Here is a 25,115-nt window from a genome sequence, read left to right on the forward strand (position 1 = left end):
TAACAACAAGATACCAGCTCTGCTGTTTCACGTACCAAATCTGATGTTACAGTATCTGCACCCCCACCCCCCCCACCCCAACTGTCCCTCCTCTTTCACCACGTAATTCATTTATTCAACTTTATGCAGGCTGGAAGGTTTCCCAGTTCAGCTTCGGAAAGAAAAAAATCTAATTATGGAAAATAATTTGATGTTAGTAAATAATGTAAAACAGGCAGCTTTGAACTGCCCGGGACCAGCTGGCTTTATAATCCTATCCAAGTACAATTACTTTCTGGGGAAACAACTTGGAAGATCCTTGCTTTCTCTGTCGTCTGACTTCATTGTATAAATAGCAAATGTTGGTGCCACGTGTAATTTTTATTTTATTTTTTTTAAGTGTACTTTTTTAAAATTTTCCCCCACTTAGACCGAGTAATAGCTCCTTTAGAATTTTTACAGCACAGATCTCATGAGCAGTCAGCGGATTAAGAAACCAATTCTCCACAGTGTTTAAAAATTGAGGCTGAACTTGAGTAGAGTGGAAAGTTATTATGAAAGTTCTTGGAAACATAGTTTTTGTCCAGGCCTTTATGTACCCGCAGACACATGCACGCAGGAGTGCAGGGGGGGAAAGTAGTAAGTATTGCACAGAATGGAAGAGATATGAAACTGAACAATGGGTGGAGACTGCAATATAACCAATATTTACGCAGTGTCCCAGTCTCAGGAAACTGACCTACAGCCTTTCTCACCTAGAAAGTTCAAACTTACCAGACATTCAGATTAAAAATGAAATCAATGAAAGGAGCTGCTGTGATCTGATGGGGTTAAGTTGTTTCATGGCCTGTGTAAATGCTAAAATGTAATCGTAATAGCAGGCCTCTTTTATTGAAAGATCCTTAGGATTGTTAAAATCATTACAAGGTAAATAGCAGAAACCTATACACATAGCAACACAATCTCCAAGGTAACGCAACCTCTGAGTTGGCACCCCCACGCAATGACCTGATTGAAATCAATGAGGGGGCTGCTTTTGTTTTGTTTTTTATTATAGTCTTAATGTCTGTGTGATCACAGCTCTAATCAGACTTTTTTTTTTTATTGACGAAAAGCAAAACCGATCATCTTCGCTGCTGCACATTCACACAGCTGGCTCTTTTCTTTTTTTTTTAAATTGGCTATCATGAATAACCTGTCTCACAAAGATAGTCAGCAACTGGTTCCCTTATCCTGGATATTTTACCCGAGACTTAAACAGCTGCACCAGCAATACACTGCATTTAATTTGTGACAGGATAACACTGTCATATCTATAAAATGAAAGTAAAGAAACAAGATCCTATAATTTAGTGAAGCTACCAACAAAAGAAATGATTAAAAAATGATTTTATGTTCAATAAAACAGTAAAATAAATGAATTGTATGCTAGCTAAATTGTAGGTGTTTGCAGTAGAATGAGTTGATAAAACATTTGCTTTTATAAAACCTATTACAAATGGATATGCACGAAATGGGCTATTATGAAACTATAAAGAAATTGTATTCCCACTATTGTGAGCAAACAAACTGACTTGAATTAAAGAATGGATAATGAAGCTCCATATGGCCTGAGATTTGTGTGAATAAATTATAAGTAGCAAATTTCCAGTGTGTAAATGCTCTTCCCTTTTGCCTTTTATTTCCTTAGTTCAACGATGCAATTAGGGCAGAATGGGCACATTTTTTATTTTTATTTAGAGAATAATCATATCACTGATTGAGTTGAAAGAAAATCATTCGCATTGTACTAAAATTAAGAAGGAAATTTAGCACAGTTAAATGTAGGCCTTCTAGCAACCTGTGGTACTTTTGTGGTCCTGTTTTATACTGTAAGTGCTCCTTTTGAGAAAAACTAAACTACTGTTAGTTTATTATAATACCGATATAAATAACCAGGCAACACTATGCACTTCACAAGCATAGCTGTGACAGAACTGTGAATACAGGCTGTCACCATGTAAGAATAATTTTACACAGATACATGTCTATATTTGATCCTCTGCTCCACAGAACCTAAGCCGCCCAGCTGTGTTATCATTGTGATGCTGTTAAAATTAATCCATCTGCGTTAGATCAACTACTTGCTTTGAAGTTACCTGGCAAACTAACAGCCTTTGTCATTGGGACGTCACTTAAAAGACAGCAGAGAGGAATAACGATGCTTATTAATGATTGAGTCACTCGCCTCGTACAGAAAACACATACAAAGTTATAAACAAACTGAAGCAGATATTCTCTCATTTCTTCTTCTTGCTAATTCCTCTGAATTCTTTATTTGATGAAACACACAGGGATTTTTCCCCAGCTTTGAAACTATTTTAGCTTTGAATTACATTAAGAACTTACAATCACTGCACAGCAGTTTTTAAATCTTATGCCAAAAAAAAAAAAGCAGTCAGGATTCAAACAGTAACTTAAGAGTTTGGCTAAAGACTTTAAGTCAAAATGTTTCAAAGAAAATTAATAATAACACTGATTATAATATTTAAGCGATTGAAACATATTGGTAGCATCTCTGTTATGCTCATTTGTAAAGAGTTTTGACTTTGAGCTTTTCTGTTTCACAAATACTCTGCTGCACCATCGCTTTCCGCCCCAAGCTGCTTCCTCCCCTTAACTGACTAAAACTTGGCAGCCCTTTTTGGCTTCCTTTTTAACATCATTCTGTATAAACTGCAGTTACAATCAATGATCTTGTGGAAATGGGTCCAGATATTTACCTGTGAATAATGCACAAATGCAAGTTGTTCACAGATTTATTCTCCTGCAGTTAAACAACATGCTTTGGGACATGTTACAGTAAATGTATTCGCAGATGACTTTCTCTTTCCTCCCAGTTATCTTTTTAGCACTCAGTAAATAATGCATAAATCATTATGGTTGTGAATTTGATTTGGAAATACCTATTGGATATGGTTTTTAATATGACGGAAGACCTTACGTAGGAAAATGGCAGAGAAAATTAACTTTTCAGGGATCTTTAAGCCATTCTCTACGCATCAGAAGGACATGATTTCAGCACATTGGGGCTTGAAAGCAGAAAAAAATGCCCTTTTCAGCTGTCTATTTCAGTTTGTTCCCTGATCTCTGACTTTATCTCTGTCTTTGTGTTTGCTGCAGACACCAGAGGAGCTGGAAGATGATTCTGACTTTGAACAGGAGGACTATGATACTCGCAGCAGGACTAGTGTCCAGACTGAAGATGACCAGCTTATTGCTGGACAGAGTGCCCGGGTGAGTGGATGTTCACATCCCTTCTGTGCTGCAACTGCTCAAATGCACATCAACATCAAAGCTGACATAAAAAATAACATATATTTGTTTTGGGTAAAGAGTAGCAGAAATACCAAAGTGACTATAGTGTTGCTGCTTTGTATACATTCGTCCCCATTCCCTGTCTACTCATAAATTGATTCATCCAACTGTGTCCATTTACATAGCATATAAGTCCATTTAAATGGTCCTAACAAGCTGTATTATTTTAAATAAACACCGTTCCGGGATGGCAGGTGTAAAATTGCAATCACAAACACAAAAGTAATTACCAAATTCCCTTCAGACACTAGCCACAACACAAAATACAGTGCAGTGCTGAGCCAAGGCTTCAGTCGTGATCGCCATGGTCTGGGCTTTGTTTCACATTAGTGATTTTTCACTTGGGCCCAGCTTAAAGGACATTAAGAGGGTATCAGTGCTTGCTCCCCTCCAGCAACACACACAGAGACTAGCGGTGTGTTGCATGTTGAATGGATTGTGGATGGCAGGAGTGCGACTTGGCCCGACACCTCTCTCTGTGGCAGAGACCTGCATTATCCCACCCGTGTCTCTCCACAGTGTGCACGCATGGGGCTAATGCATAAAAAGGGAGAAATAAAACACATCAAAACAGCAGCTTGTTATAACTGAATGTGCTACATGTGACATGTGGTGTCTGCTGACAGGTAAAACAAAACAGCTAACTCATGACTACTGAACCCTGTGCTGGACAGTAGCCTGTGTGACAGGAACTGACTCAGTTAGACATTTAGTCGCAGTAGTCTACTGGTCATGGCTTCAAAGTAAGGCCGTTATCTGGTTTTTTGTTTGTTTGTTTCTTATTTTTTCTGGGGTGGGTCATCTACTTATCAGAAGTTCAGTGGTTCGATCCTTGGCTCATCCAACCTGCACATCTCTGAACCCCGAGTTGACCCCAATGCATTCATTGTGTGCTTTAACATTAGGGCAAAAGTGCTTCAAACTACATAGAAAAAATGAATGTAAAAGTAGGTGAATGAGGATTGTAGTAGGAACGTGCTTTGAGTGCTCAAATTGAGTAGAAAAGCACTCTATAAGCACCAACTCATTTACCATTATTGCATTTTAGAAACTAACCCATAAGTGGAAGTTTTCTATGAGAACATGTTGTATAACTTTTCAATATCATCACATGATTCCTGCCAACAAACCCTTGAAAACAGAACCGAAAAAATCTTCTTTTTTTTTTTTATCATTGCCTTGGGTTAGCTAAAGATTATTTTCATAGTTTAAAGAGAGAAATGCAGAAGGAAACAAATAGGCTCCTGTGGGCAAAGCTGCATATCATGTTGAACCATCCACCCACCCCAACCTCTTCCCTCCCACATTACGACTCTATGACACCATCTTGCTACTTCTGCCTTTGCACCTAAAAGATGGAAGTCACAATCAATACTGGAAGTGCTTGTGAGTGAAATTTAATTACAGCTCATATCAGGCATCTGATCGAACACCTGACACTGTTTTATTTCTTAATAAAGCACCCAGAACATCAAGAACTAGCAGCACGTAGAAGAAAATGTTTAAATGACTCAGAGAAATTCAAATGATATATTTTCCATCCTTAAAAACAGACCAATAATGTACACTTTATATACAAGCATGGAAGAATATTTTAGATTTGATTTCTGTCAAGAGAACAAATGTCAGTCAGTTCAAATGAAGAGTAAGAATTTATTCTAATTATGAGGATTAAGAACAGGCGCAGGCTTTTGGGTGCACAATAGCCGATCCAGCACTGTAGGGGTCCTGGGTGCGAAGTACTTTAAGTTTGCTGTATGTATACTCCCACTAAGGCACCCGCAGTGTAACGTTGCGTGGCCATCTGAGCTTAGATGCACCAGCCTTTGCACACAAAGGAGCTCCACAGCACCAAACTGTTAACTAGTTTTCCTGGCATTCAGCTGTGATTTGAGTGGGCAGCTCTTCTTGGAAACAGTCTGAAGTCACAACATGTCCCTTTGTCATAACTTATTACTGCGATATAAGGATATAAGGTGGTTTAAATCATCAAAAAGCCATATATCACAGCGGGTTATCAAATGTGATTACTCGTATTTGTACGTTGAGTTTGCATCGTCATGTGCCTTCTTAGTATCTGGCGTGCTGACAAAGCCTCTCACATAGTTAATTGATATTGCCTGTTTTACTCATGGTTACTGTTATGCCCTCAGAGCTTAAACATGCATGAGGCAAGTGCATTCATAAAAGATGTTTTTGCTGTGAACCGCTGGTGATCTGCCCAGTCTGCCTCATCCAGTTGTGTCAGGATAGAGCTTGCTATCCTCTCACGGTCATGCCAAGTCCATGCTAGCGAGCTGTGTTTCTATTCAAAGAGACAAGAGAAAGCGTAATCTGGTTTTGCCATAGGAGTTGACACGAGCATACTGGGGTTTACAGTCACGATCCCTCCAAGGCCCTTCAGTATGTCGTATCACACACAGGACACAGGCATGATATCTTCAGTAAGTTCCTCAATCTCTTTCTTTCTCCAAAGAGAGGGGGCGAAAATCAAATTAAGTCTAGGGCAGTCCCAGGAGCCTTTGTTCCCCAGGCTTGTGTGGTGCTCTGCTTTTCACTTGTATTATACTTTTGCATAAAGCCAAGTTATTAAAGCAAACATGTATAATGAGGGGGCAGAAAAACACAGAGGCGAATTGGGTCTGTGTATAGTGTCTCTTTCTATCAGAACATGCCGAAGCAAACTCTGCTGCTATAACAAGCCACAGATAATGCACGGGGAGCCAAACATAAAGCACCCCAACACACGGCAAACATTTCTTAACACTGTGATTGGATAACAGCTGATAGGTCATCCATAAAATTGAACTCTGAGTGTCTGGGCAGTTTATTTCAAATGAAACAAATTAAAGTCATTTCAAGATGCCGCACTTGGTGAAGAAACCCGGAAAGCGCTCTAATCCCTGCAGACGTAGCCGAGCCGCAGAGTGTATTGGCACAGAACTCCCTCGGCCGGATTTGCCACTATGTTAAGCTCCAGAGGCCCGCTCCTTGTTGTTATCAGTAAAGTAGGGAAAGGGATTTGGGGATAAGTGAATTCTAGAGTGCAGGATAGAAGGAGGAGGAGGATACGACGGTGTGTGTGAGTGTGCGCGCGCTCATGTGTGTTTGGCAGGGGGGGGTGCTTCACCAGGGGCCCTTCCTGCTCCCCTGACGTCCCAATTGGCTCGTGTGTTTACCCCTGTGCTTGCAGCTCTCTTTTGTGTTCAGAACCTCTTTCTCTCTCTTTTCCTCCCTGACGCACTCTCTTTTGTCACGCCGTTTTCAGAGTGAATCGGTATACTAACCAAATCCCTCACATTCTCTCCCCAACTTCCCCTGATCCCTAATTTTAGAGAAGGAATTTTCACTCTAAATTGTTGAGTTCAAGAGACTTTTTGCTCCCTTTAGTTGTTTAGGAGAGCAGTTTCACTTCGTTTTATGTAGTTTCTACAAGCAGAAGATGGGGAGAAGGAAAAAAAACAAACATTTTTGGTGCATCTAGAGGATCGCTGATTCTCAATTTACATTTTTATTTCCCTGCCTCATTGCAGTGGCATTTTGCAAAACCATACCATACCATACCATGTGTTTCTCCTAATGGCGTACTCAGCCTTTTTGACACTGGCAGCATACCATTCAGTATAATAATAGAAATAAGTGAATTATTGATGCCTCAACAGTTGGGTGCAGGAAAGATGTGAACAGCAAAGATGATAATGACCACCTTCGAGACCTGAGGTCAGAGAGCTCTGCCTGTCACAGCACAAGCACCAGTGTCCCTATTACTGAGGCAGCACTCACAGTGCATTATATTTTTGGCCACACTAAGATGTGAACATGTAATCAGCAAGTCATATCCAAGGGGGGGCTATTGAATCGTCAGACCCCACCTGCTGAGAGCACAAGCACCTTTAACGAATCTGGACTAAAATATCTTTTGTTGTTCTCAAGATTATATTTGTGAATACTTGAAGTATTATTCAGACTCATTTGAATTTAAGAACAGGTTGCAATTCAAATCAGCAACATAAATAAAACTTTCTTAGAGCTGAGAAACAGCAAGCGGTGTTACATAGAACAAAGCAAAAAAATCAGCCGAGAATTTCGAGAATATAAATGTAGAATGTGGCTAAGTGTTAATACTTGGCATTTAGACTTTGACCTTGTCATTTCCCACATGAACACACCTGAGGCTCAGCTCAGCAGGTTGTGACTTCCCCACCAGTGGACTGTGGGGTTTAAAAAGCTTTTGAAATGCTGTAAGAACAACTGTAACACCAGTGGCAGCGACATAGATTCAGGTCAGCGAGAAGGAAGCAGGTGTGCATGAAAAGAGTGAGCAGAGCAGTTCATGCAACATATTAGTGTGGCCACCATCCAAGAATTTTAAACTCGATACTGATGCCCACAGAAATACTTGATCCTTGACACCATTTTTGATATCATGGAGGGGGGGATGACATGTAATTATGAGGCTTTTTTTTTAAATTGTTTTAAAGATTAGAAGAAAACAGCAACATTTTTAAGTGGCTTACACAGTCCAAAAAATGTATATTAAAATAACTGTACGGTTATTTTAAGGCAATGTGTTAAGATGTGTTCAGATTAAGATTCTTAGGTAGTTTTGAAGAATAAATTGAAAATTAAAAACAGCTATATTTGAGGTTGTCTGAGGTGAGGCAGTGCCGTGCTGCTGGTGACTTGGCTCCATGTTTTCATTGCTGATAAAATAAAGTTGTTAAAGTAGGCTGTGACTGTTTCTGGGTGAGTTTCTTCCACGTCAAAATAATGCCAAAATAATAAAGAAAAATAGACACAGTATCCTTGTTTAATTGGCATAAATTCGTCCCATTTTAATGTATTAACTTTTTTATCATGTAGCACAGTTTTTACGATTTCTGCAAATTGCCATCCATAAAAAAATCATCATTGGGATGCTATGCGACACAGACACCGCTTTAAGAACCACTCGTGACTCTAATAAAATAATACAAATCTCCTTGGTGAACTAACATTTGGACGTGTTTTTGATGTGTTGACGAGCGAGTGCAAAGTCGATGTTCAGCCAGTCAGCGGTGCCGAGGACCCAGAGCCCCTGAGCAACGCGCGCAGGCATACCTGCAGTGCGAATAGAAGTTTGCCCTGCTGGAATCACTTGTGTGATTTAAATGGTTTATTCCTCATTGTGCAGTCTGAATACATAGTAACTTGGTATTTGTTTTAAGTATGAGCAGTGTTTTCACCCCACATGCTGTTAAATGGGATTTGCTTCAGCTCTGTTGTTTGTGTGTCTTGGCACAAGCAGCAGAGGAAATCTACACTGGGCTTGAGGGGGCTGGTTTTGCTTGTTTGTTTATGCCGTATGGGCTTTTTTCTTTCTTTTCTTTTTTCAAGCTAACCGCCATCAAAGCTTTGCAGCACCCCGCTCACAAAGTGATCAGTAGGCCAAAGCTCATGGACGCATCTGCTGGCCTCTGATGAGAAAATTGTGCCTCCATGCTTCCCTATTTCTGTCTGTAATTTCAATTTTCTCTTTTTCATTGTTGGCCCTCTCCCCTATGCTTATTCGCTTTCAAAGAATTTCAAGAAGACAAGTCGTCTATGGTTTTTCCCCCCTCCCGTTTCCCTCCTCACGCATCTACCAGGGGCACTGAGCAAAGTGACGCACTCGCTCATCAAGCTCGCCCCAGACCCCCACACACCAGCTTTGCTGTGAGAGAGGGAATAAGGAAGAGGGAAAGGGAGGAGTAGGGTGATTATTTCATTAAGAGAATGGCAGTTCTTGGGGGGCAGTCAATAATAGATGAGGTTAAAAAACAATGGTGACTTTCCTTTTTTCACTGTACTCGTTTTCTCTCTCACCCTCTCGAGTCAATAGAATCGACCTAATGGAAACCAGGTTACTCTTCCTTCCATCTCACCTCCCTGACATAATGTTGAACAAATGCATTATTCATTCTCTGGTCTAAGAAGCAAGGTAATTATACATTTATCTCCCAAATAATACTGGGTCCTTACTGCTCCTGTGACCTTGCCACAAGATTTATGCCATTTTGGACCTGCCCCCAAAGGCCGCTGAGAGAGCAAATGTATTCTCTTGGAAGGAGAAAAAAAAATGAAGGCGAATAAAAAAAATGGATTTGCTTTTTATGGATATAAGATGTCAAGTGGTTTGAAAAGTTCCAGTCATTAAATATAAAGTTTAGAACTTTATTTTGAAGTGTTTCAGAGGAGCAAGTCATCAGACCCCAGATTTAATGTTTAACTTTTGTCCAAGTTTTTGTTGAGTGGATAAAAAAGTGTACCAGAAGGGAAAAAAATGAACAAATGGTGCAACAGCTCTTTTATAAATGCCCTCTATGCTGTTTCTCTTAGCATAATCCCCCTTTCTTTCTCATTTCCTTCTCATTCTCTCCTTCCCAACTTTAGCTCTCTCCTTTATTTTCTCCACTGTTTTTTCCCTCATGAGCCATCTTCCCAATTTATTCAGCTCAAATGTACCCTTTCATAATATCTTCCTCCTCCTCTAATGCTTTTTGCTTCCTTCATACTCCCGTGTTGCCTGCAGGCCATCATGGCACAGCTTCCCCAGGAGGAGAAGGCAAAGATTGCTGAGCAGGTGGAGAGCTTCAGACAGGAAAAGTGCAAGTTAGACGCAGAAGTTGCCAAGTGGGACGACAATGGCAACGACATCATTGTGCTCGCCAAGCAGATGTGCATGATCATGATGGAGATGACAGATTTCACCAGGTAAGAGTGACACACAGTGGACATTTTTATTTTAAATGTGAAAATTATGCAGATGGAGATTGTTTGAAAAGCAAACTATATTCTGTTTTGTTGAAGGCAAAAAAAGCACTTTGTTATGATCAGACTGTAATGGTTGTCATGGTTCAGAGACGGGCTATATGTTGACTCCTGCTTTTTTTTAAAGCCATCCTTAATCTGAGCGTTCAGACAGTCACATTAACCCTGCCACAGTACTTAAGCCACCTGTAGTTCGTGATCCGTAGGTGTCCTCAGGACCACATTTTGCCACGATGACACTTACTCACGCGCACAAACACTCACAAGGTGAAAACAATACCGGTCACACCATTGCGGCTGGTGAAAATCAGAACCATGATTAGTCATGAATGTTTGTGACTGCGGTGCTGTGACTGCACCGTTATTACTTGGCAGTGACCCCGTTGACTCACGCTGGCATGAACAAACTGAATGGAAGTTTCAACTTCCAGTGACTAAAAATGAGACATCAGTGAGAGGCAGGCACAGTTCTCTTATCCACATTAACTCTCCCCTTTGTTGCAAAAAAGAAAGAAAAAAAACCCAAGTTAGATCACAAACGATCTGGTTTCCTCTCCTGTATTTTTTCCCTTTTACCGTAACTTCTCTGAAAATTCATGTTTTGCTTTTAAAGCATAAATTGTTTCCTTCTTGGAGAGTGCTTCAAAGCATGTCTCCAAGATGGATCATTAGGGATACAGGTAGACTGTATTTGTTTCATCCATTATCTGGGAATGTCTTTGTTATTGTATTGTGTCATATTTTTAATGCCACAAACAGCAAATTAGCTTCCCTACATGCCTGTGCAGCACTGGGGTGAGCGCAGTCTTTAAAGGGAAGCTCTGCATGCCTCCTGCCTCTGCAACTCCACCCACCATCCCTTTTTTCCCTTCTTCTCTCCTTGAATTTTCCCAGAGGCAAAGGCCCCCTGAAGAACTCCTCAGATGTGATCAACGCGGCTAAGAAAATTGCAGAGGCTGGTTCGAGGATGGACAAATTGGCCCGTGCTGTTGCAGATCAGGTAGCTTTGCAACTCAGTTTGTGTCTGCTTAGTTTAATTTTTTGCCATTATACACGTACTTTGTATCAGACTAAATGTGTCTCTGACTGTGTCACGGTTTCTGGCGGAGGAGCAAATTGTGAATAAGCCGGCATGGCCGATGGAAATCTTTACTGTGGGCATTGATGAGCCTTGCCGAAGCAGCAGGGTGTGTTTCTGCATGACTTTGTCTCCCAAAGGGACCAACACTGAGAGAGCAAGACAGCAGAACCAAGTTGTGTCTCTAATATAATTAGCTCCCAACCGAGGTGTTGCATTCATTATCAGATGAGTACCTCTCTAAAACACGCTGACAGACCATTTTCAATATCTAATCAATCAGCGCTGCGCCGGGGGAAGATGGAAGTGAAAAGCAATACGTGTGTATGTTGTGTATGTGTGTGTACAGCAAATGAAGTGGGAGGTATTTCAAAATGCTAGCAGCACTCCAGGTAATGCATAATGTTCTTCTTCATTTCATCTGTCTCTAATAAGAAGTGAGAATAAACTTAGGCTCAAGACTCACTGATTCATTAAGGCAGCCTGTTGTCATTGTAATTGCTGCTGCTGTTAGCTAGCAAACCTTTGGAATAATTATTGTTGGTTTCACTAACACACACTGGGCTTCCATCCATTGCTGCTTAGCTGAAGAAATGAAGCTAAATTTTAGAGTGAAATCTTTTTCTGAAGCCTCCATAAAGCGTCATGCATCATCACACACAGCCACGTTAGTGAAAAGCACAAGGTTTTTATAAGTATAATCTCTATACTTAAAGTTTATTTTATATGTTATATGCATAATAAGTGTGTACATCCATGAAAACTGACCAGATAACATTGCCACATACACTCACTAACCACTATATTATGTATTATTCAACTTTATTCACTTTGTTGTTCATTTTATTGTCCAGTTGCTTGTTAATGTCAATATCTGATCAGCTAGTCCCATGGTAGCAGCTCAGTATGTTTAGGCAAGGTCAAGACAAGCTTTGAAGTTGAAACGGAGCATCAGAGAGGGATTTGCAGAAGGTGATTTCAATGCCTTTAAATGTCGCATGGTTGTTGGTGTCAGGCGAGAGGGTCTGAGTATTTCAGAAACTGCTGATCTACTGGGATTTTCCCACACAACCGTCTCTAGGGTTTATAGGGAATGATCTATAAGATATTTACTGCTGCTCCCCCAGAAAATATCTAAGGAGCAGCAAGTCTCTGGGTGAAAATGTTTTGTTGATGCCAGAGGTTGGAGGAGAATAATCGGACTGCTCTGAGTTGATAGGAAGGCAAAAGTAACAAAATAACCAGTCACTACAACCAAGGTATTCAGAAGAGCATCTCTGAAATACACATTGAACCTTGAAAAGGATGTGCTACAGCAGCAGAAGGGCACACTGGCTGCCACTCCAGCTAAGAACAGTAAGTTGAGGCTACACACAGGCTCACCAAACTGGACAATGGAAGACTGGAAAAAAGTTGCCTCATCTGATGAGTCTTGATTTCTGCTGCAGCATTCAGATGATGAACGAGAGAGTCAGCAGCTCAGGCTGGTGATGCTGATGTAATGGTGTGGAGGTATTTTCTTTGCAGACTTTTAGTACCAAAGGTCTTTAAATGAGAAAACCCTTTTGTTGTGGCCTATGACCTAACCTTCTGGAAAATTAAAATATGCTGAAAAGCTATTTAGATGTCCGACATCTTAAAAAAGACCAAAAAAAGGAGAAAAGAAATAACCTTTGTAACATTTTTCCTTGGATGTGGATTCAACCAAAGAGGATTTTGACCAACTCTTTTAAATGTTCTTTATCTTGTGCCTTCTTGTGACAATATGTGATTTCACAACAATATATCAACAAGCCTTCTGCTCCTACCACAGCACAGAATGCCCACTAGTTTTTAAGGCTGCAGAGTATGTTAAGCTTTCAGCGGCCCAGAAGGAATCTTTAGTCAAAGCTGGCACTTTTCTGCTCGTGTCACACTATCCTGCTCTCCAGACCATATTGCACTACAGAACAAAGTTTCAGGCTCTTTTGCATGTTTCCATGTGTGAAAACATTTGCCTCTGTTTGGTGTCGCGTATGCTGTTGAGAGAAATATCTGGGACAGAGACTACAAAAGAAGCACGGATTTGTATTTGTGTGCCTTTGTATTCACTTCTTGGCTCGTAGACTGCCAAGTGATGATCAGTGTTTAACAGGGTTTAGGTAGGAGTGAATCTGTCACATGGCAAATCACTTCCAGAGCCTGTGTCTGAATCAACAGTTGCCATAATGAAAAGAGCAGGTGGCTTGCCATTTTTAATTCTCACTTAAATGTTTCCTAGACCAGTGTTTATTGAATATTCAGAACCTTCTGCTACACTTCCAGGGACATCAGCACTGTGTACTGAAAATAAAGTGGGACTTGAGGACCTTTTCATTTCCAGCATGTATTTATTCTGAATGTGGGCACTCGGTCCATTTGCTGCCATGCCATCTAGTAATCGGAGTGAGTTAATAAAAGTTAAAAGCTGAAAAGTTTGCTTATATCAAGCATCTTAATGGAATTACACAACAAATCAAATGACCTTTATTGTTGTGGATAAAGACAAGTGTTTTGCATTCGCACATTGTAGTCAGTAACCGGTGCTTGTCAAGAGCGCTGTGGCATGACAGTAAAAGTAAAGCCTTCTCCGCTGCATTCAGACAGGTCCCATAAGTAGCAAACCTTGTCACCATGACTCCACGTCAGCCCTATTGATGAGCACATGTGAGGCAGAAGGCAATTCAATATGGAAGTGGGGGACTTTCATAGTCGTTTGAGCACAGCACATGACATAGAAAAAAACCCTAGAGGCACTTCACCCCATTTCACTCCAGCAATGTCTTTTTTTCGACTCTATTTCTCCCTCTTCATTTTCTCATGGTGCTTGATTTGTTAACCCCTACATGCATACTAAAGATCTAATTCATCATTTCATTCAGTTTAAGCGTCCAACACCCCGATTTTCCTCAAACCGTGTCTCTAATCCAAATGTGCATTTTTTTCTCTCTTGAAGCATCTTTTTGCTTGTGTTATGTGTTTTTAACAGTACTCTGAATGCACATGTTGGCAAGCAAAAACTGTGTATTTTCCAATATAGCACAGTGGTATTGTTGTCCCACTGTTGCACAACAATAAAGCTTATGTGAACACAGCCAGACGTTGAGGCTTGATCGCGGTTTAACATAATTCAACTCAGTTCAATTCAATTTTCTTTGTATAGCGCCAAATCACAGCAACAGTTGCCTCAAGGTGCTTTGTATTATGAGGTAAAGACTCTAAAATAACACAGAGAAAACCCCAACAATTAAATGGCCTCAAAGGAGCAAGCGCTTGGTGACAATGGGGAGGAAAAATTCCCTTTTAACAGCAAGAAACCTTCGGCAGAACCAGGAACAGGGAAGGGCAGCCATCTGCCGCAACAGGTTGGGGATGAGGGGATGGAGAACAGACACGCTGTGTAAGACAGCCAGAGATTAATAATAACTAACGATTAAACACAGAGTGGTATATAAACACAGTGAGTGAATATGAAATATTCAAGCTCCCGGCAGCTTATTGCAGCGTAACTAAGAGAGGATTCAGGGTCACCTGATCTAACAATCATTATAAGCTTTATCAAAAAGGAAATTTTTAAATGTAATCTTAAAAGTAGAGAGTGTGTCTGTTTCCGCAAGGCATACCCATTTAAAGACAGGAAGTGAGCTTAGAAGACATAACTGAAAGTATTTTTAAGAAAACAGGAACCTGATGCACCTGATGAAAATATGAAACATTTATTTATAACAACAACAAACACAGACGCAACAATAACGCCACAAAGATGCTAATTACGCATGAATAATAAATGCAGTTGATGAATGAAAAGCATTAAACATGAATGTGCCGCAAATTAATAAATACCAAAAAGCAGTAGCCGTCACCTCAAACAGCAGCTGATAAATGGAGTTTGGAAATGCAGCAAAAGGTAATTTGAGGTTCTGAAAAGCGAGTAAAGTTGAGGGAAAACCGTGGGTGTGTCGTCATCTTGATGGAGACTGAGGACAGCATCAGAGATCCTTCCAGCTGTTGTTCCACACAGCTAGAAGATCAAAGTTATGGTGTCTTATATGTACAGTTCTGGAGGCAAATTCAAAGATGCATCTGACCGATCACAAATGTTTTTATCATTCGACAGAGGAGCGAGTGTTGACTGCCTTCTGTGGACATAAATGGGTCACAACATAGCAGCTTTTCAGGTGACTTTGAATGTCCCGGCAAAAGAAGTGAAACTGGGGTTTGAAGATCTCAGCGAGCACATCTTTGGACTCCTCACGCTGTTAGGATTCTTATGACACCAACCGCCACCAAGTTTATCTTTAGGAGTTTGTGTAGCGCAGAGCACAGCGTTATGAAAAACTGTGACATGTAGCAGTATGAATAACTTGGCTTGAGGCAGGCACACTTTGATTGCCGAGTCATTCTGTCAGCGCAGGTACTTGGTATCTGTGTTGACAGTTGTCGTAGGTGTCTTTACATTTCTGTGTAGCATGTCAAGTTGAGAAAATATGACCACACCTGAGATGGTAAGAACTTCAGGTTGGAGCTATTCTTAGAAAAGCATCATACAGAGTGTAAGTGTGATACAGTGCCCATATTCAGTGTAATATTAGACAAAGTAGATGTCTTTGAATGATTGTGGCTTGGAGAGTGCTCAGGTAGAGTAGAAAAGCACTCTATCAAAACCAGTCCACCTACCATCCCTGTCGCCGAGTGAAAAGCTGTGTGGAAGATCTTCCGTGTGCTTTGTTTGATCATTTGTTAAAATCCTTTTTTTACCTAAAATATTATGTGACCACATTGCAAGTGTGTGAAGTGAAGAGGATGTATCTGACATTATAAGTTTGTTTTTTTTTTTGGGGGGGGGGGTCTGTAGTTCTTATAGGTAAGACACAACCTGAGCAGAAGATTCAGTTAATAATAATTTTAATTCTGGGCAGAAATTGCACATTTTAGATGTAAATCAATAGTCACATGTTTTAAAAAATCATGAATGGTACTCAAGGTCACTTGAATTATTTATTTTGTCGATGGTGGGAAATTGTAATTTATCTTTTAAGACTTTTCCTGTGCAACATGCCAGATAATGGAATAAATCATAAAAAGAAGATGCGGTGCATTAGGAATGCACTAAAATAGAATAAGTGATTTTAGTATGTATGAGAGCACAACAGTGCTCGGCCTTTGGTGGAGATGCAAAGACTGAATGAGCAAATAGAAAGATTACCAGCTATCTTGACGTAACTGACAAGTGACAGCTTACCATCAGAGAGACTGTAGCTGTCCAGTCAGCTAGAAGACATATTGTGTAACTGAGTGTAACATGCTCTATTTGAATCTGTCATCGTACCATCTTCAAGTCAGCCTTTTCAGATTTCATCCTTGTCTTCGTCTACTGTTATCCATTTAACGCACAACAAAACGCTACAATAAAGGCAAAACCACAACAGAGCTCAGGCTGCGAGCGAAACAGTTTTTAATTACTAATTACTACTTCTTACAAAGTGAATCATTTAGGAGAAAAAGTCCAAGCCTGCTTATAAATGCAGCATCAGCGTGAGGTGTGACTTGTGTTTTGACAGACTGCCACACTCTGATGGTGTTGCCCTCATCTTAGCAAGAGAGTTCACATCATCTTGCTAAATTATCCATTTGGAGCATGTTTTATTCATTTAGGGCCAAATTATGCAAAAACAAAAAAGAACTCTCTTTCTTGTTCCTCTGGACACTAATATAAAATGTTCATATAATAGTGAAAGAAGAGAGAAGGTCAGAGAGAGTTTGGCGAAGGCCGAAAAAGTCCAGTTGTCACTGCACGTTGTTTCCTGACTAGACAGTAATGGATCCTATTTCGCTATAAAGAGAGAGGGCTTCAATGAGCCAGGCAAAGTAATGGGCCATACAATTTATTTACATCAACAGGGAATCTGTGGAAGAACTGGGCTATTAGTCAACTGTACAATAGGGAACAATTGTGTCACGTCTGCATCAAAGTTGCCTCGGGCAATAGTGTGAAGTGCCAGCAGTGCGAAGTGCAGTTAGCAGTTATTCTAGCCAGGACTGGCGGTGCAGTGATAATGCCCAAAGAGACGCTTCACCCTCACTGGCTGCTTTATGAGCTAGCAGCTCGCCCTCAGTCTGCACTCAGTGAGAGGAAGATGGTGCTTTATTGTGCTGTTGAAAGTCCTGCTCTCGCCGTAACTATGCCTTGAATTGCTTTTTGCAATTATATTTGTAGGTTGGAAAGGAGAAAAAAACTCCAAACATTTCACCAAAGACAAAAGACAGACTTTTGCTATCCATTTGTGAGCATCAGTGAAGGGCACTTTGGGCCGGTCGATGCAATTTTTCTTGGCCCAGGAGGCCTTGTCTCAGGTAGAAGGAGATGAAACAGGAAGCCAGGAAAGTTGTAAGTCCTGGAGGGGGTATATTCATGTCACAGCTCGATGTTTAACTTGCCATCCCCATATACCCGAGCCCAGAAGACAAGGAAATGAGCTGTGCATTTCCCCACACAGTGGTGCTGAATGTCCTAGTTAGGACCGTTTAATATTAATGGCTGGAAGAAAGGTGCTGCTACAAAATGATGCTCACAGTGTTTAAGCAGCTGATGCAGTGTTCTTAACCCACTGGGAGCTTAGTGGGCCATAGCTGACTCCTGGAAGACTTCCAGATGGAATAATAGGGGCAAACTGTGTGATAGTAGGATACCTGAGGAGGCTGTCCTCTTATTCCCTGTTGGTCCATTTGCTGCTCTGTATGATTGGTCTTTCTCCTGTTGAAGTAGCACAAAGGCCAGCAGGACCAGGTCAGAACTTCTGATTCAAAAAAATAATATAAAAGTGGGCCACAGGGGAAGAAAGGCTGCTGTGGAAGCAAGTCGTTCTGGGTTTTGAAATATTGTGTCCATTCATTGTGGATTGATCTGCTTTCTTCTTCTGCAACATGCTGTGACAAACTTGTTTCATGTGAAATGAATGTGTTTGACACCCTGCAGTGCAGCTCAACTCGCCTTTGAAACCCATGCCTGCAACAACTAACAATGGGGGAAAAAATATTGAGCAACAGCCTTCGTGCTTCGCGCAAAGATGTGTAATTAGCAACCAAAAACGCCGGAACCCCGCTGTTCCTATTTTTTTGTTTGGTTTGTTTAGGATTGTTTCTCTTGGTGTTATATTTTAAAACCGGCTCAACTTCAGACACCATGACTATTATAACAATCCAATTTGATGGAGGACTTGGATCTGAATTATTTTTTGGGGAAAACGTACCGCCTTTAAATCCAGATGGTAGTTCTGCGATAGGCATAGACTTAGATTTTGGCAATAATGTCTGAAACAAGTCCTAAGACCATTTTCCATGGCTTTGACTGGATCAAAATTTAAAAACATTTTCAGCCATGTATACAAATTTCACTTCATACAGTGGGAGAAATAGTTATTTGATCGCCTGCTGAATTTGTAAGTTTGCTCATTACAAAGAAATTAACAGGTGATAGTTTGATTTTAATGGAGAAAGAATATCAAACAAAATTCCAGAAAGAAACAAAAAAACAAAAGTTATAAATTGATTTTCCTCTCATTGAATAAACTATAAAATTAGACATTGTTCATTTCTTTATAAGTGAGCAAACTCACAGATTCAGCAGGGGATAAAATAATTATTTCCCCCACTGTAGATGCAATAATCACATTTGCATGTCACTACACATCATTGTGATGATGCAGGAAGATGTATGTAATTCTCTGTGCTTATATCCTTTGCATTGGAAACTATTTCATCAAAACAGTGTACATTTCAGGGCACATCCCTTTATTTGTATTGCAGAATTTCTGAATCATGATGCACAGCTGTCAGTGTGAGGAGGCTAAAGATGAAAAAGTAAAAACTGTTGGGTTTTGTTGCTGTTAATTTAAAGTCTAATTGCCATGATCATATATAGACTACATGTGTCTTTGCACCTCTTTTCCATTCAGTGCCCTGATTCAGCATGCAAGCAGGATCTGCTGGCTTACCTTCAGAGAATTGCCCTGTACTGTCATCAGCTCAACATCTGCAGCAAGGTGAAAGCTGAGGTCCAGAATCTGGGTGGAGAGCTCATCGTGTCTGGGGTAAGTGCTTCACTATCACTGATGTTGTAGACACGCTTTAAGCGTAGATTCACTAGACTTGATCCATTTAAGACCTTTTTTATGCTCCGTGCTGCGGATGGGCAAATCTTTTTTTTCAAGGTCATAATGAAGCTTGGAAGATGAGATAAAGGGTCATGTAGATTATGGCTGATGCAATTATTTCAAAACGATTGCCATCTAATAATACCTGAAATATGCACCACGGGCTTTTTTCCAGTTGTAGTGTTCATGCCTCATGAACTCCTAATAGTGCTCCAACCAAAATCAGACAATTATTCCATGTTGCTTGGATTTAATATTCATGAGGTTCTTAAACTTCTTATCCACCATGTTTTTCAGTGTATGGAAATATAGAAGTTAATACAAAAACTACAACAATGCACAATTTTATGAACCTTTCTAAACAGTATCATTTGTATAACTTATAAAATAGCTGGTATACGAGTCTCTTCTATCATCATTAGTGCAGCATGTGTGGACTTTAAACACATTTTAAACTATTAAAGTTGAGCCCTGCAGTTCTCCTTACTGACCAGTTTTTGTGAATTTAGATATTATCAGGGGGAAAAAAATAAAAGATCTGTTTCAATGGAGCCAACTAAAAACAAATTTGACTTTTATCTTTGCTTTGGATTTCCCCGCATCCTGCGTTCGTTGATACACTTCTTAATTTCTCAGGACTCTAATGTTTGTCTCACATGAGATATGCAAGCCCCGCTGAGATTTTAACCTTTTCATGGTGGCCAGCTGGAGTCCACACTCATTAAATCTAAACTGTTGACTCATCTCAGTGTGATGTAGGAGGAGGCCCACTGGCCACGACCCTTAAATGTCAGCCAAACAAAACAGACGGAGACAGAGGTGCACCTGACCCCTGCCTCTGCTAATTAAGAACTGCTAAAATAAGATGTCATATAGTGAGAGCCGTGTTTTTATCCTCTCTAATTGCTGGTTGCGGCACAGACCTTCTAGGTGTTGTATCTACACTGCTGTGCAAAAGTCTTGAGTCACCCTTCATTTCTTCATATTTTGATTCCAAGAAGCCAAATGTTATTGTGATTTTTGGTTTTAAACAATAGTTGTCCAGGCTTTGAAAGTTTTTCGCTGTTTTTTACTAACTTCTAGTCCAGTCCTTGTACCTTATCATTTTTAAAGAAGCATTTTTGTTGAACCACTTAACACTGAAGTATAAGTGGAAGTATAAAAAAGGCACTTAATTCAAGGGATGAAGCAGTGTTGTGTCTGAACGTAACAGACAACTTACAATTTAAAATTCATTCTTTGCTATCTTTAGTCACTTACTTGCAAAAACACATCATTTGTTCCCTGCTCTTTAGTTGAATCCATGAAAAATGCCAAAAATAACAGAGTTTGACAAGCACACGATACAAGTATTGCAACATCAACGTAATTCTTAGAGAGCTGTTAGCCAAAAACAAATTCCATTATGGTGTGCAGTGTGGCCTTAAAAAATCTGAGGAAACTGGACAAGTGGACAGTTTCTAAAAGACCCTGAAATCTAGAGCAGATGAACAGTATCTAAAAGTCATGTCCTTAAGAAATAGGAAGGAAGAAATGGAAACAGGAGAAAAGTCTGAGACACGCCAAATTATGTAAGAACTAGACTGAAATTTTGTGGTAACAGGTTATATTGTAGTGATGAATCCATTCATCATCATTTGAATCATTTGAAATTTGTGGTTCAAATTGGAGCCGCACTTCAGCCAGCAGTGTTCAGGATCGAAAATGATTGACTTATGAACACAAAAAGGTACCATCACAATTCGATCCACCGTGCAAAACCATCTGGAAAGCTTCTGATTAGCAACAGCTTCATTTTTCAGAATGATCCCAAACACACTGCTAATGCATTAAAATCATAGCTGTGTGGAAAAACACACAATGCAACATTATCATAGAAATAGAGAGATAGACCTTATGAATTACAGATATATTATAAAAATAAAATAGAAAAATAAATAGATTAGAAAAAAATTGGGTACCAAAAAAAAAAATATGCCCAGAGCCTGGATGTAGCCACAGCAAGAAGAGCTTTGAATGTCCTTCAAGAAACCTGGAGAACTATTCCTGAAGAAGACAAATTAACCAAAAGCCTGCCCAGGAGAGTTCAGGCAGTGTTTAAAGACAAGTGATCAGTGTTGGGTAAGTTACTTTAAATTAGTAACTTAGTTACATTACTAGTTACTTCTATCAAAAGTAACTCAGTTACTTCAAGTTACTCGTTCTTTCAGAGTAACTAGTTACTAGGGAAAGTAACTTTGGTTTTTCTCAGAATTCTCTTGTTAATGTGCTGCTTCCGTAACTGGATACCCAGCAAGATTGCCAGTCTTCTAGCTTGCTTACTTGCCACAAGTGCACTGTGCCACCTACCAATAGAAAGGAAAAAATAATGTGCACATTTCCACGAGAGAAATCCCACGCCTGATTCTATCCTAGCCTGCTTTTTACATCCAACACAAAAACTGCAGTCGTGGTGCTTTCGATTGTACTCAGAACTCGGAAATTCTGCCTTCTGTATAGGAAGATGTAGGTAACACCAGACTGCAGATGAGCTGCATACAGAGCTGGACTGGGACAAAAAATCGGCCCGGGCATTTTGACTATAACCACCATTATAGGAAAAATGACAAAGCCTTTGAATGAAAACAAACACTGTTGTGACAGTGATGTACACTGTTCTGATGGTATATATGTATCAATCTATCAATCGTTTGTTGTAAGACTCAGATAATTATTTTTTTAAAAGTGAGACATTTTAAATGAGAATAAGAAAGTATTTCCTTGTGCCCCCCTTTCCCTTTTAATGCCCTACATGGACCCCTGGCAACACTTTGCTAGACCCGCCCCTGCACAGTTACCAGCTGTCAGCTACCTAAAAAAGGATCCTGGTGTTATTTGTCTCTCAGAAACAGTTGATAACTTCCCTTCAACTCATTCATGTCACCTAAAAGGTAAACCTGTTTCTCCATCACAGCTCTGATGATTCAGTAAGGACATCTCCTGGTTTCATCTTCATGTTTCCCTCTCACCACATAACCAAACCATATCATGACCAGCAGCTTTTACGGCTGTGGCTCCAGCCAACATCAGCTGATACTAGAAATTAATATTAAATAAATTCTAACAACAGCTGATCAAGCTTAAAAGTGCTGCTGTTGTTTACCGCGACATCCACTGGTTTCCTCTTTCTGGCGCAAAGTGGGCGATAAATAAACAAGAGAGCCGATCAGCTGATCATTGATCAGTTTCATGATTGAAGTAGAAACAGGAGAGGGAGGGTGAGAGGATGAGAGAAGAAGAGGCAGCTGTGCAGCGTAAACACAGAATAACTCCAGCTTTGTGTCTTTTTCATTGTAGCTGAAGTCCGGGACAAACTGTTCCTTTTCACCTCAATACGAAACCCGCAATATTTTCTCTGAATACCAGACGATTCAGTTTTTTACGGGACGGTTGGCAACTCTAATAATTAACCTTATGAACAAAATAAAGTTCAACATCAGTAACATAGCACCCACACAGCTGTATAGAAACTCCGTCATGCTAGCTAGCACGCAGTACGAAAAAGTCAGCACAACGAAAATAAACTCCACCTAAACTTGGTTCATATCTGACCCAGATGGACTGCAGGTCATAACTTCTTACCTGAAGTTCAGTTCACCTGACACTCTTGGACCAGCGGCCGCTTCGGGTCTCTCCTCTTGCCCCCCTTTTCCTTCATCCACCTGCTGCCTCCACCACTTGCTAATGTTATTGAATCTGTGGAAGCTCCGCGATAGCCACCACACGAAGTAACGAATAACGAGCCTATCTAAATCCCAGTAACGAGTAACGCGTTCCTGATTTTGGCATAATAACTAGTTACCGTGCTCGTTACCACAATAATAACGTAGTTACTGTAACGCGTTACTTAATAATGCGTTAGTCCCAACACTGCAAGTGATCATACCAGTGTTACTTTTTCTAGCTCAACAGAACTGTACACACTCTGCTGTAGATAGAAATGAGAATGAGGAAAGAAATGAGGGTGGCTCAACACTTTTGCACAATACTGTAACTGATATGTTTCAATGTTGTTTAAGGCAAGAAAATTAGTGTCCTTTTCATTCTAAGACAAACTGACTTTTGATGTAATATTTTTCTCTTTCCCCTCCAACTCATCGTACCCTCTTCAGCTGGATAGCGCCACCTCCCTGATCCAAGCGGCCAAGAACCTAATGAATGCAGTGGTGCTGACTGTAAAGGCATCTTATGTAGCTTCCACCAAGTACCAGAAGGTGTACGGAACAGCGGCTGTTAACTCGCCCGTTGTGTCTTGGCGCATGAAGGCCCCCGAGAAGAAGCCTCTGGTAAAAAGGGAGAAGCCCGAGGAATGCCAGACTCGTGTACGACGAGGCTCCCAGAAGAAACACATCTCCCCCGTCCAGGCCCTCAGCGAATTCAAGGCCATGGACTCCTTCTAAGAAGAAAGAGAAAAACGAAAAAAGAAGTCATGCTTAAGAAAAACAACTCAACATGACGGCGAGAAGTTGATGAAAAAGTTCCCTTTTTACATTGTGTTAACCCAGCTCTGTTTGCCCTGTGTGTGCTTGGTGACACCTCAGGAGGACTACAGTATATATTAAAACTGCCACACTGTGGCTCCTGTTAACACTGTGGTCCTCATGGCTCACAGACAGCCAGCACACAATCCAACAGTATTTATCGATCTTATTGTAGCTTAATATGTGAGAGCCAAAATGTGACAAAGACAGAACGACATTTTGAAAATATGGAAGTTAAAAAACAAAAAAAAGGGGAAAGAAACATATCAGAGGAGGAAGTGAGGCATTTAAAAAAAATAATAAAATTAATTGTGGCAGTTGATATTCTAGCTGTATCATTAATGTGCTACTGACTGGCTGCTTGTATACACACTTAAACAGTCTCAATGGAAATCTTACATGGTTCAGTAAAGGAGTTGCTCTAAGCGGAGGATATCAGTGGTGGTATGATCCTTGATGACTTTGTTTTTTTTTTTTTCAACTTGAATGTTAACCTGTAGTGCTAGGAATAACCTATGTTTAAAATACCTGGAAGTGTCAGCATCCGAGTAGTTCCCCCATTCCCGATGATTATAATAATAATAATATTAATAATAATCCATATGGTGTTGTTTTTTTTTTTACCAAAGCACACTTATGGTCTATTGTATTGCCTTTTTAAACCCCTTTTCTTGAATGGTAACGTCACTAACTATGATGACCTTGTTTGGAAGTCGTGTAGCGTATAATATAGACAGAGAGGTTTGACTAGTTGTGGTTTGCTCAGAGAATAGAACCCCTGCATACGATACCTTTATATCCACCCTTCTCTAATAAATCCCCCTACTTGACACCTCAAGTTTCCTGTGTCTTTATTACTTTCATATAAGCAGCAGCTACAATATCAATCAGAGTGTTACAGCCCGTCATTAGTCAGAAGGATCTGACAACTGCTCGAGATTCACGTGCAAGATGAAGGAGGAGAAAATATCCATTAGTGCCGCAAGCTTACAAGAATAGGTGTATTGATTTGGGGTCACAGGTCAACTCTGCGCTGTGACTGGAGATAATTGGTCTTGGCTCAGCACGGTTAGTGCTGTCGTTGTGATATTTCCACACATTCTCCACACAAGCAGTCCTAACGTATGTGATCGCTTTAGCCTTGAAGATCTCAACACATCTGAAATGGATCCCCATGATTTTTACTGACATTCATGTTCAGCAGGTGTCATGTAACCTTTG

At 40.3% G+C, this 25,115-nt stretch overlaps 1 protein-coding gene across 1 annotated transcript in view; it reads left to right on the forward strand.

Moving 5' to 3' along the window:
- Positions 1–24,719, forward strand: part of ctnna2 (catenin (cadherin-associated protein), alpha 2) — a 353,288-nt gene extending 328,569 nt beyond the window's left edge. The window contains exons 14-18 of the mRNA XM_080879193.1: positions 3,142–3,255; positions 9,887–10,068; positions 11,020–11,125; positions 19,177–19,311; positions 23,526–24,719. Coding sequence (XP_080735319.1) covers positions 3,142–3,255; positions 9,887–10,068; positions 11,020–11,125; positions 19,177–19,311; positions 23,526–23,813 — 825 coding nt within the window. The 3' untranslated portion in view covers positions 23,814–24,719. The remainder of the gene's footprint in view (positions 1–3,141; positions 3,256–9,886; positions 10,069–11,019; positions 11,126–19,176; positions 19,312–23,525) is intronic.
- Positions 24,720–25,115: the final 396 nt, after the last annotated feature.

This window comes from Rhamphochromis sp. 'chilingali' (assembly GCF_963969265.1).
Source record: "Rhamphochromis sp. 'chilingali' genome assembly, chromosome: 4".
In the NCBI taxonomy this organism is placed as follows: Eukaryota; Metazoa; Chordata; class Actinopteri; order Cichliformes; family Cichlidae; genus Rhamphochromis; species Rhamphochromis sp. 'chilingali'.